The 19,832-nt window shown below is 45.5% G+C and overlaps 2 protein-coding genes across 2 annotated transcripts in view; one reads left to right on the top strand and one right to left on the bottom strand.

Annotated features, from left to right (window-relative positions):
- The window catches only part of LOC135548893 (calpain-5-like), a 67,792-nt gene that overhangs the window by 10,549 nt on the left and 37,411 nt on the right, over window positions 1-19,832 (bottom strand). The window contains 3 exon segments of the mRNA XM_064978962.1: window positions 1,838-2,031; window positions 5,282-5,474; window positions 6,099-6,307. Coding sequence (XP_064835034.1) covers window positions 1,838-2,031; window positions 5,282-5,474; window positions 6,099-6,307 — 596 coding nt within the window.
- On the top strand, window positions 13,631-15,057 carry LOC135548903 (olfactory marker protein-like). The gene has a single exon (XM_064978977.1). The coding sequence runs from the start codon at window positions 13,769-13,771 to the stop codon at window positions 14,258-14,260; it is 492 nt and encodes a 163-aa protein (XP_064835049.1). The 5' UTR covers window positions 13,631-13,768; the 3' UTR covers window positions 14,261-15,057.

Raw genomic sequence — 19,832 nt, 5'->3', positions numbered from 1 at the left:
ATACATAGCAATTGTGTGTGTGCCTACGTGCATATGAAAATAAACCTCTCTTCTGTTTCTATGAAATTACTGCAAGTTCCACAACTTCTGTGGGACAAACTTCCACATTAAACAATAAAATTACATTTCTCCAATATATTATATATGCATTCCTATGACTATATGAATGAAAGGAGATGACTCCTTTAATAACACCACTCAGTCACTTCCCCTTTAAGAACTAACATCTCTCGACGACTCCTTTAATAACACCACTCAGTCACTTCCCCTTTAAGAACTAACATCTCTCTAGATGACTCCTTTAATAACACCACTCAGTCACTTCCCCTTTAAGAACTAACATCTCTCTAGATGACTCCTTTAATAACACCACTCAGTCACTTCCCCTTTAAGAACTAACATCTCTCTAGACGACTCCTTTAATAACACCACTCAGTCACTTCCCCTTTAAGAACTAACATCTCTCTAGACGACTCCTTTAATAACACCACTCAGTCACTTCCCCTTTAAGAACTAACATCTCTCTCGACGACTCCTTTAATAACACCACTCAGTCACTTCCCCTTTAAGAACTAACATCTCTCTAGACGACTCCTTTAATAACACCACTCAGTCACTTCCCCTTTAAGAACTAACATCTCTCGACGACTCCTTTAATAACACCACTCAGTCACTTCCCCTTTAAGAACTAACATCTCTCGACGACTCCTTTAATAACACCACTCAGTCACTTCCCCTTTAAGAACTAACATCTCTCTAGACGACTCCTTTAATAACACCACTCAGACACTTCCCCTTTAAGAACTAACATCTCTCTCGACGACGCCTTTAATAACACCACTCAGTCACTTCCCCTTTAAGAACTAACATCTCTCGGCGACTCCTTTAATAACACCACTCAGTCACTTCCCCTTTAAGAACTAACATCTCTCTAGACGACTCCTTTAATAACACCACTCAGTCACTTCCCCTTTAAGAACTAACATCTCTCTCCTTTACCTACTCAATAATTCAGCTGCCTTCATGAGCGAGCCCTACAATCTCTGCTATGTCATACAACCTAGCGATAAACAATAGGACACAACAGGAGGAGGAAGAGAGAAGCCCTTAGTCTTCTCCCCATCCTATTACATGATAAATGCCATAAATTAACTGTTGAGCGTGTGATTTGATTTATTATGTTAGATATTTTTTGGGTTCTATATTTTTGTTTAAACTTTAAACTTCAAAAATAATAACTGTATTATTATTATTATTTTTTTTTACCATTCAACCAAGTTTATGTACAATGTAATGTTATGTAATTTATCATTTAATTTATAATTTAATGTAATTGTTATGTAACAATACGACTCGTACACATCGGATTAACTCAGTTCCAAACAGTTGAGTTAATGGAATTCACTCCACAATATAATAGTTACTGTACTAACAGCACCCCTGCAGAGATCGGAATGACATTGTAATGGCTTTCACTTTTTGTGTCTCCTTCTTCTGCATTATTACTGAAATGTAAAAACAAATGTAGAGCCTACCCTTAATTTTCCCTCCACATTTTCTTAAAATAAATAAATAAAACAAAAACACACATTCACACGTATACATGTACAACAGTTAATTTATGGCATTTATCACCCCCCCCTCCATTTCAGAAGATGGACGACACCTCATTACTCCTACACGGTCTACTCGTTTCGAGGCAGTAAAGGCACTCTGAATAGGAGAAGCTTTCATTAAGCAGTGTTGTGTACATCGAATTAGAATGAGAATTCTAAATCTAATACTATGGTTGTGTAGTACCACTTCCAGGCCTGAGGAGGCAGTGTTGTGTATTTACCTGTCGCTCCAGGGCCCGCTCCACTCCTTCTCTCCCCAGGGGTTCCTCATGCGGATCATATTGAGCTTCTCTGACTTGAAGAATGCCAGCAGGCCCTGGCCCAGACGCACCTTCTTCACGTCCGTAACTGCGTATGCGTGGCCCTTGACCAGGCCACAGTCTAGCCGTGCCTCCATGTCCTCCACTGTGGTCGCCTATGAGACAATTAAATCATTTAATTCATTTAGAAATATTTATTTGTGCAGCACATGTCATACACAGACTGTAGCTCAAAGTGCTTGAGTTGTGACAAGGGTTGTGTTCATTAGGGCGTGCGACATGCGACAAAATGAAAATGTGCATTCAGACATTTTTTTTGTATGATGCCTATTGAACAAGGCCCAGTCAAGTTGAACTGAGAATTGGTTTGTTTGAATTGAGCTTGCGGCCTAGACGGCTGGTCCCTTGCTACTTGATCATCAAAGTATCATTGAGCACAAAGCCCAGATGTAATGAGCCCGTTTCACAAACAAAGTGTGATGCAACGACAGCAAGGGAGCAACTACTAAGGAGACAGAAGGGGAAAAAAGGATAAAGAAGACAGGAAGGTAATGAGGGAAACCAGGGTCGTTTTCATTAGTGCACAACGTAACAAAATGTTTTGCAACGGAAAACAAAAACAAGTGTTTTTTATTGATCAAGGGGAATACCTAGTCAATTGTACAAATGAATGCATTCAACTGAAACGTGTCTTCCACGTTTAACCCAACCCCTCTGGGGGCCTTAATCGACATCCTTGTCGGATGAGATCATTTAGTCCCTCCCCTTTTCAGTCCATTTTCTTCCATTTGGTGCCTACTAAATATGACCCAGGGGATCCTACATAAAAAACCATCCATGACTCTTCCTGCATGCACAAACCCTTCTCATAGACCTCATAGGCTCTCAACTTAAGCATACTTAATTGGGTGCTGATGGGCCATCAACTGTGTATGGGCTTCCCATTGTATTCAAATTGGTTGAGTATGTTGGCTACCAGAACATTCACACCTGGCCCAACGGGAAAGCATTTGTCTGGACTTCAGAGGCTGTTGCTTATAGTATGAAAACAATATTTGAGGTAGATGAATAATATTAATAATAATATACAAACATACTGTCTTAGCTATCATATTACACATTGTACGTTTCTAGGACATACCAGTTGTTCACAATTCAACCGAAAGTGGTGGAAGTGAAATGTCTGTCTCCAATGGTAAAAATGAAAGGCAATTCTATTTAACTAGGCAACCTATTCTATTTAACTAGGCAAGTCAGTTAAGAACAAATTCTTATTTTCAATGATGGTCTAGGAACAGTGGGTTAACTGCCTTGTTCAGGGGCAGAACAACAGATTTTTACCTTGTCAGCTCAGTGATTCGATCTTGCAACCTTTCGGTTACTAGTCTACTATACTAAATTGACAAAAAATATTTTCATTTTAGATTTTAGCCATGTCATATTGACCAAAAGCGGAGTAAACAAAATGCATATATTTTATATGATACTTTTAGCATTCAAAAGAATGAATGACTTTTTAAATTTCTCAAAGATATTATCTTGTTTAATGTAAAGAAGTGCCATTTCATATCACTGTGTGAATGTGTGTAAATACCATATCAAATACCACAGAGTTTTAGGTAAGGTAGCAAATGTTATGATTAACCCCCTAATGAGAAAAAACAACTAACGATTGTCATCGATTAAATCAATCAAAATACATGTTCTTACTGATAGAAATGATGTATGATTAGATAAATGGGGAATGTTCAGCAGGTCAATAATCAAGAAAGAGAGGTGGCAAGAATATTTAGAATTCGGCCTGGACATCATTTAAAATAAAATAGGCCACTACCTTATTCTGCCTCGGCCCATAGGCTCTGTGGAAGACGTGTTTGAGCATTTGCTACCACACACATCATTTTTCAAACCTTACACAAAACAGCGAAGGGGGGGAGGGGAAGATAAAAAGCAATTAGGAGTCTGGGGAGAGATGCACGAGTGTGGCTTTTAAGATGCCTTTGTTGCATTCCTAAATCAGACCTCCTCACAACAACAAGCCTGTGCGTAGTCAAGCATTTTTATAATGTTGCCAGGACGTTACAACCATAACCAAACAACAACCACCAAGTCATGGGTCATGTCCGAGGAATGAAGGACTACGGTTTTCGGCGCAGGGCCGTTCGTCTCGCTGACTCGTTTGTTTAGCCATTATATATATTTGTGTCCGTGTCCATTCGCTTGTTATTGTTCCGTAATAGAGCCTAATGAAAACTCATGCATATAAAACGACTCGTTTGTTTTGAGCCATTATATTATTGTTCCGTATATTTATAAAACGTGTCCAGTTGTCCATTCGCTTGTTATTGTTCCGTAATAGAGCCTAACGAAAACTCATGCATATAAAACGCCTATCGCTGCCAGTTGAGCTAGTGTACTTGATTTCGTGTCCGTGTCCATTCGCTTGTTATTGTTCCGTAATAGAGCCTAATGAAAACTCATGAATATAAAACGCCTATTGCTGCCAGTTGAGCTAGTGTAGATTTCGTGTCCGTGTCCATTCGCTTGTTATTGTTCCGTAATAGAGCCTAATGAAAACTCATGCATATAAAACGCCTATCGCTGCCAGTTGAGCTAGTGTACTTGATTCGGAATCACACAATGTTGGACTGTAAATGAGTTCTAGTGCAGAAGTGGACGAGCGCAGACAATCAGAGGGGGGGACTCAGTGCCTGTGTTCCAAATGTGCAACTTATTACCTTTACAGAGTAATACTTTCAACAAGGGCCCATAGGGTTCTGGTCAAAAGTAGTGCACTTTGTAGGGAGTAGGGTGCCATATGGGACGCAGTCAGTGGCTGCCTGGGGGAGAGTGGAACTCGTACAGATGGACAACAGCAGATGTATTGATGAACAGATGAATAGACGGACTGACGGATGGACAGATAAACAACAAGCAGATTGAGGATGACAGGTAGATGGATGGATAGAGAAGAGGACGGTATTTGCATTCTGAAAGTGTATATGCACTCATACAAATTCAAGTCTCATCAGCAGAGAGAAAGCCTTGTATGATTACATTGATAGATGATAATCACAAAGGATGACATTTTCCTCTTGCAAATGTAGACTTTGCATGAGCCAAGTAACCGTAACTTTCAAAATAGACGGGATGGCACATTATCATGGAAATTGCCAAACGCTGTAATTTGAGATTTATGTTGCAATTTTTTGGTGTTCCAACTAGCACAAGGCAGAAAAAAACATTTTGCAATGGAAAACAGGAAGTACAGGCAGTACCTCCCTGTTTTCAAAGCATTTCTTCTCATGTTTTCTATTGAACATGACCTAGATCTCCTAACTGACCCCCTGGCTGCCCTGATCCAAAATGGCTGCCTAGTACAGCTCTTCCCCCTGAGTGGCTCACCCGGATAGAGCAGCTGATGAGGCCATCCCGGTTGTGGACCTTCAGCACCCTCTCAAACAGCTGGTTGCGGGCCACCTCGTCGGCGGCCATCTGGCCCTCCAGCAGGTCCATGGGCTCCGACACGCCCCCTGTGAAGTCCACCAGGGCATCCGCCGTGTTCCCGCCATCCAGGGCCTCGTAGCAGCCGTACACTCTGCAGGGTCGAGGAAGAGGAGCAGGAATACATGTATGAGTTCATCTGTAGTCAAATATCTCTCTATCTACAGTGCACAGTTGACAACAGAATGACAACTGAACCTCTTGTTTGACTCCATATCTCAAGATGTGACTCCACATCTCAAATCATAAAGACAGTGGCTAGTAGATACAGTATCTTGAATCAGTTAAAATAGTGACAGACAATAATAAGCCTAATTCTAAGACATTAAAGGCTTATGAGATGTTATAAAGCATTATACCTACAGGCATTAAGTAAAGCGCTACCAATTGGAAATATTTATTTACCTGAGTGAGTAAAGATTTTTTCTGCATTCCTCAAATACTGTGAGAGTAAAACATACAGTAGCATTTTATCCTATTCTAGATGATATTCCCAAGGGCTACTAGGGCTGCCTCAGTACTGTATCTCTTCATCCCTGCCCCTAGGTGTTCATTACATTTTAATGTTGTATTACACATTGTCCAATTGGGACAACAAATTGATTGATTGCTTGATGGATGGATGGATTGAACGTTTAAAACATTTTCCAACCAGACTGTACTACACATTTCCCAATTTGGACAATAAAGCCATTGATTGATTGGTTCATTGACTAACTTGGCATAGGCCTTCTCCACCAGTGCGCTCCAGAACTCGTTGCTGTCATCCGAGTGGCAGTAGACCAGCTGGTTGTCCACCGTGGGGAGCCGGTCGTCGATCACCACATCCACCCACTCCCCGAAGCGCCAGAAGCGGAAGTGGAAGATCCCGGCGTACGACTCGGGTGTCTCCGTGTCCCACTCCTGCTCTTTCCAGTCTGGGATGACCTGAAGGGAGGTGGGTGGAGCAGAGGGAGAGGTCGGAGAAGGAGGAGGGGGGGGATGGAGATGAAAGTGGGAAAGAGAGAGGGAAAGGTTGGGAAAAGGGCGGAGGGGGTGGAAAGAGGGAGTGGGTGTGGGTAGGCAGGACGCGTAGAGGGAGGAGGGGGAGGAGAAAGAGAGTCAGAGTTATGCAAGCCGAACGAACAAGCCACATGTCGGCTGAACTCGTAAATACCCTCTTGTGAGTGAGCCTGTGATCCCTGCTGGGCCTCTCGTCTCCAACGTGTCACCCCCGGCTGGCCCGCTGCGTTCCGGAGGATTGAGGGAATAAATGTATCACCTGGGCTCTGGCAAGTATACATCCAGAGGAGGTACATGGAATACGTGGAACAGGACAGAGGGACGGGGAATGATTAGAGCTGCAATGAAGTACCAGCCAGTCATCCCCCTTCCCGGGGGCTCCGCCTCAGACTGCGATGGGCTGGCTGGGGGGCAAACAAGACCGCACTTAGCCCCCTCGCCCACCCACCCGAAATACCCATCAGCCATCAGGGCTAAACAGGAAGTGTGGTAATGAGACGCCACATAATGAAGATGTACTGCGGAGTGCAGAGGGGCTAAACTTGATGGAAATGGACCACTGTTCCTCCACTGCCCTTGGAGATACATGCTGGGGAGTGGTGATACATGGGAGTGGTACATACATGGGAGTGGTCATACATGGGAGTGGTGATACATGGGAGTGGTACATACATGGGAGTGGTCATACATGGGAGTGGTGATACATGGGAGTGGTCATACATGGGAGTGGTGATACATGGGAGTGGTGATACATGGGAGTGGTGATACATGGGAGTGGTACATACATGGGAGTGGTCATACATGGGAGTGGTGATACATGGGAGTGGTGATACATGGGAGTGGGAGTGGTCATACATGGGAGTGGTGATACATGGGAGTGGTGATACATGGGAGTGGTGATACATGGGAGTGGTGATACATGGGAGTGGTGATACATGGGAGTGGTGATACATGGGAGTGGTGATACATGGGAGTGGTACATACATGGGAGTGGTGATACATGGGAGTGGTGATACATGGGAGTGGTGATACATGGGAGTGGTACATACATGGGAGTGGTGATACATGGGAGTGGTACATACATGGGAGTGGTCATACATGGGAGTGGTCATACATGGGAGTGGTGATACATGGGAGTGGTGATACATGGGAGTGGTGATACATGGGAGTGGTACATACATGGGAGTGGTCATACATGGGAGTGGTGATACATGGGAGTGGTGATACATGGGAGTGGTGATACATGGGAGTGGTGATACATGGGAGTGGTCATACATGGGAGTGGTGATACATGGGAGTGTTGATACATGGGAGTGGTGATACATGGGAGTGGTGATACATGGGAGTGGTGATACATGGGAGTGGTGATACATGGGAGTGGTACATACATGATGGTCATACATGGGAGTGGTGATACATGGGAGATACATGGTGATACATGGGAGTGGTACATACATACATGGGAGTGGTGATACATGGGAGTGTTGATACATGGGAGTGGTGATACATGGGAGTGGTGATACATGGGAGTGGTGATACATGGGAGTGGTGATACATGGGACATACATGGGAGTGGTGATACATGGGAGTGGTGATACATGGGACATGGGAGTGGTCATACATGGGATGGTCATACATGGGAGTGGTGATACATGGGAGTGGTGATACATGGGAGTGGTACATACATGGGAGTGGTGATACATGGGAGTGGTACATACATGGGAGTGGTCATACATGGGAGTGGTGATACATGGGAGTGGTGATACATGGGAGTGGTGATACATGGGAGTGGTGATACATGGGAGTGGTGATACATGGGAGTGGTACATACATGGGAGTGGTGATACATGGGAGTGGTCATACATGGGAGTGGTGATACATGGGAGTGGTGATACATGGGAGTGGTACATACATGGGAGTGGTGATACATGGGAGTGGTGATACATGGGAGTGGTGATACATGGGAGTGGTCAAACATGGGAGTGGTACATACATGGGAGTGGTACATACATGGGAGTGGTGATACATGGGAGTGGTGATACATGGGACATACATGGGAGTGGTGATACATGGGAGTGGTCATACATGGGAGTGGTGATACATGGGAGTGGTGATACATGGGATATACATGGGAGTGGTCAAACATGGGAGTGGTACATACATGGGAGTGGTACATACATGGGAGTGGTGATACATGGGAGTGGTGATACATGGGAGTGGTACATACATGGGAGTGGTGATACATGGGAGTGGTGATACATGGGAGTGGTCATACATGGGAGTGGTGATACATGGGAGTGGTGATACATGGGAGTGGTCATACATGGGAGTGGTGATACATGGGAGTGGTCATACATGGGAGTGGTACATACATGGGAGTGGTCATACATGGGAGTGGTGATACATGGGAGTGGTGATACATGGGAGTGGTGATACATGGGAGTGGTGATACATGGGAGTGGTGATACATGGGAGTGGTGATACATGGGAGTGGTACATACATGGGAGTGGTGATACATGGGAGTGGTGATACATGGGAGTGGTACATACATGGGAGTGGTACATACATGGGAGTGGTCATACATGGGAGTGGTACATACATGGGAGTGGTACATACATGGGAGTGGTGATACATGGGAGTGGTGATACATGGGAGTGGTGATACATGGGAGTGGTGATACATGGGAGTGGTGATACATGGGAGTGGTACATACATGGGAGTGGTCATACATGGGAGTGGTGATACATGGGAGTGGTGATACATGGGAGTGGTGATACATGGGGGAGTGGTGATACATGGGAGTGGTCATACATGGGAGTGGTACATACATGGGAGTGGTACATGAGTGGTACATACATGGTGATACATGGGAGTGGTCATACATGGGAGTGGTGATACATGGGAGTGGTACATACATGGGAGTGGTCATACATGGGAGTGGTCATACATGGGAGTGGTGATACATGGGAGTGGTGATACATGGGAGTGGTGATACATGGGAGTGGGATACATGGGAGTGGTGATACATGGGAGTGGTACATACATGGGAGTGGTCATACATGGGAGTGGTGATACATGGGAGTGGTACATACATGGGGAGTGGTGGGATACATGGGAGTGGTGATACATGGGAGTGGTACATACATGGGAGTGGTGATACATGGGAGTGGTACATACATGGGAGTGGTACATGGGGTGGTCAGGGAGTGGTGATACATGGGAGTGGTGATACATGGGAGTGGTACATACATGGGAGTGGTGATACATGGGAGTGGTGATACATGGGAGTGGTACATACATGGGAGTGGTACATACATGGGAGTGGTACATACATGGGAGTGGTCATACATGGGAGTGGTGATACATGGGAGTGGTGATACATGGCAGTGGTGATACATGGGAGTGGTGGGAGTGGTGATACATGGGAGTGGTGATACATGGGAGTGGTACATACATGGGAGTGGTACATACATGGGAGTGGTGATACATGGGAGTGGTACATACATGGGAGTGGTACATACATGGGAGTGGTGATACATGGGAGTGGTGATACATGGGAGTGGTACATACATGGGAGTGGTCATACATGGGAGTGGTACATACATGGGAGTGGTGGACGAAGAGCCCTGGTCGGTGGGTCAGTTCTGGCAGGGTGGTTCTGATGGAACCTTTGTTCTGCAGATCAAGGGGCTGTTCTGTGTGTGTGTAGCAGCTCCTTTAAGAGGAGAGGATAAAAAAACAATACCGCACCATAGAAAACCCCAAGTCATGTGACATAGAGAGAAAGAGAGGGGGGTGGGGCATCTATCTAGGGTTTCATCCAGAACATAATGAAGCTCTATAATAACTTTACTCTCTCTGCAAAGGATGGACTGGCCTCTGGCCAGAAACAGCAGAAACCCCATCCTCCCTCTGCCTAATGTTCTGAACATTGCAGATAGAAATACATCAGGTAGAACATAGTCGTATGAAAATGTTTGACTCTCCTCTGAAGAGTGGCAACATGGGGGCCTCAAAACAACTCTCAAATGACCTGAAAACAGAGATTGTTTAACATTATGGTTTAGAGGAAGGCTACAAAAAGCTATCGCAGAGATTTAAGCTGTCAGTGTCCACTGTGAGGAACATAGTGAGGAAATGGAAGACCACAGGCACAGTTCTTGTTAAGGCCAGAAGTGGCAGGCCAAGTAAAACATCGAAGAGGTGAAGGCGAAGGATGGTGAGAACGGTCAAAAACAGCCCACAGACCACCTCCAAAGACCTACAACATCATCTTGCTGCAGATGGTGTCACTGTGCATCGTTCAACAATTCAGTGCACTTTGCACAAGGAGAAGCTGTATGGGAGAGGGATGCGGAAGAAGCCTTTTGTGCACACACGCCACAAACAGAGTCTCTTGAGGTATGCAAACGCACATTAAACGCACGTTATTTTGCCATAACAAGGGACGTTATGCATGGCGGCAAAAGAACACAGCGTTCCAAGAAAAACACTTGCTTCCCACAGTAGAATGGAGTTTGGTTTCCATCATGCTGTGGGGCTGTGTGGCCAGTGCCGGTACTGGGAATCTTGTTAAAGTTGAGGGTCGCATGGATTCCACTCAATATCAGCAGATTCTTGGGAATAATGTTGAAGATTCAGTCACAAAGTTGAAGTTACGCCGGGGCTGGATATTTCAACAAGACAACGACTCAAAACACTGCTCAAAATCTACCCGGGCATTTATGCAGAGGAACAATGTTCTGGAATGGCCATCCCAGTCCCCAGACCTGAATATCATTGACAATCTGTGGGATGATTTGAAGCGGGCTGTCCATGCTCGGCAACCATCAAACCTAACTGAACTGGAGATGTTTTGTAAGGAGGAATGGTCCAAAATACCTTCATCCAGAATCCAGACACACATTAGAGGCTATGGGAAGCATCTAGAGGCTGTTATTTTAGCAAAAGGAGGCTCTACTAAATATTGACGTGATTTTTTGGGGTGCCCAAATTTATGCACCTGTCTAATTTTGTTTTGATGCATATTGTACATTTTCTGTTAATCCACTAAACCTCATTTCACTACTGAAATACACTGCTCAAAAAAATAAAGGGAACACTTAAACAACACAATGTAACTCCAAGTCAATCACACTTCGGTGAAATCAAACTGTCCACTTAGGAAGCAACACTGATCAACAATACATTTCCTATGCTGTTGTGCAAATGGAATAGACAACAGGTGGAAATTATAGGCAATTAGCAAGGAGTGGTTCTGCAGGTGGTGAACACAGACCACTTCTCAGTTCCTATGCTTCCTGGCTGATGTTTTGGTCACTTTTGAATGCTGGCGAAGCTTTCACTCTAGTGGTAGCATGAGACGGAGTCTACAACCCACACAAGTGGCTCAGGTAGTGCAGCTCATCCAGGATGACACATCAATGCGAGCTGTGGCAAGAAGGTTTGCTGTGTCTGTCAGCATAGTGTCCAGAGCATGGAGGCTCTACCAGGAGACAGGCCAGTACATCAGGAGATGTGGAGGAGGCCGCTAGGAGGGTAACAACCCAGCAGCAGGACCGCTACCTCCGCCGTGCAAAATGACCTCCAGCAGGCCACAAATGTGCATGTGTCTGCTCAAACGGTCAGAAACAGACTCCATGAGGGTGGTATGAGGGCCCAACGTTCACAGGTGGGGGTTGTGCTTACAGCCCAACACCGTGCAGAATGTTTGGCATTTGCCAGAGAACACCAAGATTGGCAAATTCGCCACTGGCGCCCTGTGCTCTTCACAGATGAAAGCAGGTTCACACTGAGCACATGTGACAGACGTGACAGAGTCTGGATACGCCGTGGAGAACGTTCTGCTGCCTGCAACATCCTCCAGCATGACCGGTTTGGCGGTGGGTCAGTCATGGTGTGGGGTGGCATTTCTTTGGGGGGGCCGCACAGCTCTTCATGTGCTCGCCAGAGGTAGCCTGACTGCCATTAGGTACCGAGATGAGATCCTCAGACCCCTTGTGAGACCATATGCTGGTGCGCTGTCCTTGGGTTCCTCCTAATGCGAGACAATGCTAGACCTCATGTGGCTGGAGTGTGTCAGCAGTTCCTGCAAGAGGAAGGCATTGATGCTATGGACTGGCCCGCCCGTTCCGCAGACCTGAATCCAATTGAGCACATCTGGGACATCATGTCTCGCTCCATCCACCAACGCCACGTTGCACCACAGACTGTCCAGGAGTTGGCGGATGCTTAAGTCCAGGTCTGGGAGGAGATCCCTCAGGAGACCATCCGCCACCTCATCAGGAGCATGCCCAGGCATTGTAGGGAGGTCATACAGGCACGTGGAGGCCACACACACTACTGAGCCTCATTTTGACTTGTTTTAAGGACATTACATCAAAGTTGGATCAGCCTGTAGTGTGGTTTTCCACTTTAATTTTGAGTTGTGACTCCAAATCCACACCTCCATGGGTTGATAAATTTGATTTCCATTGATAATTTTTGTGTGATTTTGTTGTCGGCACTTTCAACTATGTGAAGAAAAAAGTATTTAATAAGAATATTTCATTCATTCAGATCTAGGATGTGTTATTTTAGTGTTCCCTTTATTTTTTTTGAGCAGTGTATTACTGTGTCCATCAGTTATTTGATAGATCAAAATGAAATTGCTGATCCAAAAACACCCAATTACTTATAAATGGAAATCATGGAAATTGTCAGGGGTGCCCAAACGTTTTCATGACTGTATATGTTTTTCCTTCAGATTGAATAAAGCTGACACAATTTCCTGTTCTTTCTATTTCTATCTGAAGTTAAAGTTGAGCTGGTGGTGGGAGAAGTCAGAAGACGGAGTTATTGTAATGGCTGTAATGGAATTAACGGATTCCATGTGTTTGATACCGTTCCATTGCAGTGACACCAGCCTGCACTGGTTACTTGGCAGACTGACAAAGAAAATCTCTGATTTCAGTCACACTTAGTTAAGTACAGTATGCGAGAGAGGCAAGCCGAGCACAACGACGGTACAAATGTGAGACAAAACAAATATGTGACAAACACACAGCTGTCCCCTGTTCCTCCAAGGGTAATCCCCGCGTCGCTACTGCAGATGTCATTAGCTCAGGTTGCCTAGAGCTCATCTTGCCAACCAAGAACGACAAGACGGCAAGGCCCGCCCCTCATCTCAGGGTGCTGTGGGTGTGCACAAGTGTCTTCCACTCACACATACTGCACTCAATAAAGAAAGAGGTAGAAAGGGATAGGAGGAAGAGCTGCATGCGTGTGCCTACCTGACCCGGTGACAGAGGAAGAAAAGAGAGAGTGAGGATTCCTGAGGACTCAGCCAGTCAAAGTGTTTCCCGTTTCCCCCTATCGACCAATCACACTCTTGAACCTAAACCAACATGGCCTCCCAAGTCACTCTGGAGCTGCCCTTCAGGCCCGACGCCCATCTGACCGAGGTGATGCGTCAGCGGGCCCAGTCGCTGCAGCAGCGTGGCGGGAAGAGGCAGGACGGCGAGCGCCTCCTCCGACCACACGAGGCTATCTACCGCCTGGACTTCTCCCAGCAGGCATTGCGTTTTGCCCACTGGGGAGTGAGGCTGGTACGCTCAGGCCGCCTCACCGTGACTGCCACCTCACAGCTCTGGACGCCCGACCTCACCCACCTGATGAACCGCCAACTGCTGGAGCCGGCGGGGGTGTTTTGGCGAGCTGAGAGCGACGGCGATGACACACCCGTGCACCAGTATGAGGCAGACGCCCAGGAGTTTGGTGAGCGGATCGCCGAGATGGCGAAGGTGCGGAAGACAATGTACTTCCTGCTGGCATTTGAGGAGGGTGTTGGTCCGGACACTGTTGAATGCTCCATCAGCTTCCAGGTGGACCAGAAGTGAAGACTGTAGGAGGAAATGGCAGACGGAGGGCAAGGTACTAGGCGGACATTTTGGTTTTCATGTTTTCATGTTTTATTTAATTTGACCTCTGGCCTTATGAGCAAGTACGTTTGCCATTTCTCTTTTTGTTGCCTTTCTTCATGTTTTTCCACCTCAACCAGTCCTCGTCGGAGAACAACTTTGTTTTTCGTTTAGAATTTCAATCATTTTCTACATATGCTACTTCTTCTTAGAGTTAGAGGTAAAGTTAGGGTCTCAAAATGACAACCTGTGAACCAAATCTGGGCGATGTAATGTGGCCTGCAGTAGTTGTTAGAATGCTGTACCACAGGGGACAAATCGACCGACCGGAGAGACCACAACCACTCACGTCCTCTGGGGTAGAGGAAGGAGAACACCTCAACACCCTCCACTCCCTTGACTCAATCGCTTCCTTTTTAACACTCTCTTCCATCTCTTCATCTTCCTGTCTCAAACAAAACACAAAACCTTTTTGGATTGAAATATGCCCTTTCTACTGTAGGTAGACTTTCTGTAAGGATTCGGGTAAAACTAGTCTAGTGTATCAAACGACTGGAGCATTTCTGATGTTGAAATGACTATTAAAGATGCAGTAAGTGCTTCACCTGTGAGTGGACTTTTAATCTTCAATCATTTAGAGCCGTACTGTAGCTACAGTCAGTCGAGTCTAGATATGTGATTATTCATTACTTGTAAGGTTTGTTTGATACCATAACGTGACTAATTAGAGAATGACTACTTGTGTGTAATTGATGTGCATTTGAATAAATCGGAACAAAAAGACAAAAACGGTTCTCTGTGGCATTTCTAACAGACGAGCTACACAACGTGTTTTTCAATTTCAACGCACGGATGCACATGTTTATGTGTTGGGTGTCTGCCTGTGTCTGCGTGTACTTACGGATCTCATTTTTTCTACTGGCGTCAGCCTGGACTCGTCCAAGAAGAAACACGCGTTTAAACTTTTCCTGTGATGTTTTTTTGCTATGGTTCTAATGAACATGACACAGACTGGCTTCCTGTTTCCTCATCCATCTCCGTCTGGCCCCGGCCCGAATGACAAACGTCAGAGAGGGGGATTATGTCTCCACAGCAACCGGCACTGAAACTCCCTCCCTCCCAAAGGTCACCCCGTATTCATAAACATGTCAGATCAGAAGTGCTGATCTCCAATCAGTTCAGCCTTTTAGATCATTATGAATAAGATACATGGACGAGGGGGGGACCTGATCCTAGATCAAAGCTCTGAAAGGCTTCATGAATCCGAAGCCACGACAAAGACAGAGCTGAGGGAGAGATGGAGGGGAAATGGAAAGAGAGAATATGTTGGTGTGTAGGAGAGACAGAAAGAAAAAAGAAAACAGAAGGAGAGATGGGCACCACAAGCTTGTGCACACCCCCCCTCCTGCCACACCCACTCATTCACCACAGAGGCATAAATCAACGCCTGAAATCACAGCCACCTGTTAGATTGACTGTCTCTCAAATCAAATCACATTGTATTGGTCACATACACATATTTAGAACTAGATTGACTCTCTCTCTTTGCGGTTGACCACTTTTCTCCCAAATTATTCTCAAACGCCATTCCTTTTGTCAGTAATGGAAAAGCAATAGCAGCAGAGTACACTGACAGTCTCCCGAGTCTCAATTAAGAGAATGGCCTGCAGTCTGTAATAATTAATCTGACATCGTCTCCATTGTCCTTTTCTTCCTTATTCAATAACATCAGCTCACAATCACACTTCTTCCCTCTCATACTTACAGTTGCCGGTCACACACACGACAGACAGACACTATACATACACACACCGCACCAATGCTAATTAGTTCTTTGTACATACCAGCTTCCTGGGGGATCTACCTCTTGGTTGTTGTATGTACCGCTACACCATGCCTAGTGTAACTAAACCATCACTGCACTGTTTCCATCACGGAAATGCATGGTCACACACGCATCAAGTTCATCTTGTTCTACTGTTGGACAACATGCCTTTATCTTCAATAGGTCAAAGTTGATTGGGTTGTATCTCTATGTAAATCATTCATTCCTCATCCTCACTCTGGTGATAGAAGTAGTTGTGGTTCTGAAAACAAAATAGCTGAAATAGCACAAGCTTTCCAAATCTGTTAACACATCTTTATGTAGAGTACATTTTAAATAAAAAAACAAAAAGCTAATTACTGAGTTTTGACACTTTACTTAAAGCATGCAGGTAAAATACTTTCTAAATTGTTATAAGCATGTACAAGCCTTTATAATGTCTTATAACAAAGCTTAAGTCCTATTTGGACGGGATTAGTTTTACTGGGGGAGCTCAGGTAATGTAATTATGTGCAGGAGCACAAATGACCACATCTGTCATTTTAGTCCCGTCCGAATCTACTATGTCAGTCATTTTTAATTGGCAGGAAGGTTATTATCCCATGCCTCGAGGCCGATACGTAATGAAGAGCAGTGATGCCTCGAGGCCGATACGTAATGAAGAGCAGTGATGCCTCGAGGCCGATACGTAATGAAGAGCAGTGATGCCTCGAGGCCGATACGTAATGAAGAGCAGTGATGCCTCGAGGCCGATAATGAAGAGCAGTGATGCCTCGAGGCCGAATGTGATGCAGTGATGCCTCGAGGCCGATGAAGAGCGTAATGAAGAAGCAGTGATGCCTCGAGAAGAGCAGTGATGCCTCGAGGCCGATACGTAATGAAGAGCAGTGATGCCTCGAGTGAATGAAGAGCAGTGATGCCTCGAGGCCGATGTGATGCCTCGAGGCCGATGAATGAAGAGCAGTGATGCCTCGAGGCCGATAATGAAGAGCGTGATGCCTCGAGGCCGATGAATGAGCAGTGATGCCTCGAGGCCGATACGTAATGTGATGCCTCGAGGCCGATACGTAATGAAGAGCAGTGATGCAGTGATGCCTCGAGGCCGATAAAGTGAAGAGCAGTGATGCCTCGAGGCCGATACGTAAAGCAATGAAGAGCAGTGATGCCTCGAGGCCGATACGTAATGAAGAGCAGTGATGCCTCGAGGCCGATACGTAATGAAGAGCAGTGATGCCTCGAGGCCGATACGTAATGAAGAGCAGTGATGCCTCGAGGCCGATACGTAATGAAGAGCAGTGATGCCTCGAGGCCGATAATGAAGAGCAGTGATGCCTCGAGGCCGATACGTAATGAAGAGCAGTGATGCCTCGAGGCCGATACGTAATGAAGAGCAGTGATGCCTCGAGGCCGATGAAGAGCGTATGCCTCGAGGCCGATAAATGAAGCAGTGATGCCTCGAATGAAGAGCAGTGATGCCTCGAGGCCGTCGTAATGAAGAGCAGTGATGCCTCGAGAGCAATGAAGAGCAGTGATGCCTCGAGGCCGATGTAATGAAGAGCAGTGATGCCTCGAGGCTTGCAATGAAGCAGTGTGCAGTGATGCCTCGAGGCCGATACGAATGAAGAGCAGTGATGCCTCGAGGCCGATACGTAATGAAGAGCAGTGATGCCTCGAGGCCGATACGTAAAGCTTAATGAAGAGCAGTTCTGTATTTTTATTTTTTCTCATATTATCCCAGCCCTAAAAACCTAATGTTTTTGGCAAACTCCCAGCTCCTCTAATAATACTTATCTCATGCAAATCGTCATCATTGTGTTTTGAGGGATATTGCAGGGTTTAACAGGCTAAGAACATGACAGCAAATGTTTGTTTAAAAGCAAGTGTTATGCAGGCAAGAGCGTAATTTTATGTTGCATATGGGGGGTGGGGGTCAATGGGTTCACTCTCGGGGGGTCCGAGAGCATATAATCAGAATACAGGCAAAAACATTTGTTATAGCATGTGGTCAGCAAAGATTATGAGTTGAACTGATAGTGCCTTATAACCACTGTGGGGCAGCAGGTAGCCTAGTGGTTAGAGAGCTGGGCCAGTAACCGAAAGGTTGCAAGATCGAATCCCAAAGCTGACAAGGTAAAAATCTGTCATTCTGCCCCTGAACAAGGCAGTTAACCCACTGTTCCTAGACCGTCATTGAAAATAAGAATTTGATCTTAACGGACTTGCCTAGTTAAAAAAATTTTTTTTAAATAAATAAATTCTCACCTAATGACCTGTTCGTCCTCTCCCTGCCTCAACATGGGCGGCACTCTCTCTACTGCCTGTCTCTGACCCTTGCCATGACAACCAACTCAGAATGCAGTCATCAACTGTTTTGTTGCACTTGGGCTTCAAGTCATCAAAGAAGAGGAGTTGAACTGATAGTTCCTTATAATTCTTACCCGATTACCTGTTCGTTATCTCCCTGCCTCAACATCAGCCGTCCTCTACTGCCTGTCGTTGACCCCTTGAATTCTCACCCGATTACCTGTTCGTTATCTCCCTGCCTCAACATCAGCGGTTCTCACGCTCTCTACTGCCTGTCGTTGACCCCTGTCGTTGACCCCTGTCATAATCACATGACCAAATACCATTATCATATGACAAAAATGACTGGCCTTAGCAATGATGGGTTAGCTTATTAACATGAATTAGACTGCTTTTATAACCTAAATTATCTATAGCTACCAATCTATTATGAATTGTACAGTGTGCTTAGCTAGCTAGCTATGTAAACATTCATTAATTTACTTACAGTCCTCTCCACTCCCCAAAATAATCTTATTTCCTGCACTTTTCTCCTCTTTGCGGTTGGCACCTCCATTAAGGGCACTAGCTACTTTTACACCAGGGTGAACACTAACTCACTGAGTGCTGCTCATCTGAAAATGCTGTTGAAAAGGATTGGCCTCCCGAGTGGCGCTGTGGTCTAAGGCACTGCATCGCAATTGCTCGCTGTGTCACTAGAGATCCTTGTCCCATCCAGCTCTAGCGACTCCTGTGGCGGGCTGGGCGCTGACCAGGTCGCCAGCTGTACGGTGTTTCCTCCGACACATTGGTGCGGCTGGTTTCCAGGTTAAGTGGGCATTGTGTCAAGAAGCAGAGCGGCTTGGTTGCGTCGTGTTTCAGATGACACATGGCTCTCGACCTTCGCCTCTCCTGAGTCCGTACAGGAGTTGCAGCGATGAGACAAGACTAACTACCAATTGGATACCATGAAATTGGGGAGAAAAAGGGGTAAAAGTAAAAAATAAATTTAAACAAAAAAGAAAAGATCCAGATAGTGTGCTAGCTTTGGTGCTGGTTTAGCAAGCTAGATAGCTAACGTTATACGGTTTTACTCTGTATTAAACTATTTTTACACAATATTATATCTTCACCAATGGGTCGCTACTTACACAACAACAGGAATACATTTATGAAATGTTCATGAACTTTTCCTAGTTTTAAACTCTCAAAAAATGTTTACATTGTAGTGCTTGTGAATAACTGTCCTCAGCAAACACCACAAAGAGAGAGAGTGGGTTGTGCTGCTGAACTGTTACTGCAGGCCAAACCAATGCATCGCAGACCAATGAAAAGGTTAAGAGGAGAAATTGTGTGTTTCTCTAATCTCCTTACAAGCCGTTCTCAACTCAACTCCCATTTAACACCAACTGCCTCTTGGGATCGGGCACATTTGGCAGCCGG

Source organism: Oncorhynchus masou, chromosome 11, assembly GCF_036934945.1.
Source record: "Oncorhynchus masou masou isolate Uvic2021 chromosome 11, UVic_Omas_1.1, whole genome shotgun sequence".
In the NCBI taxonomy this organism is placed as follows: Eukaryota; Metazoa; Chordata; class Actinopteri; order Salmoniformes; family Salmonidae; genus Oncorhynchus; species Oncorhynchus masou.
The sequence above is the reverse complement of the archived record's forward strand: the minus strand, read 5'-3'. Positions and strand labels throughout refer to the sequence as shown.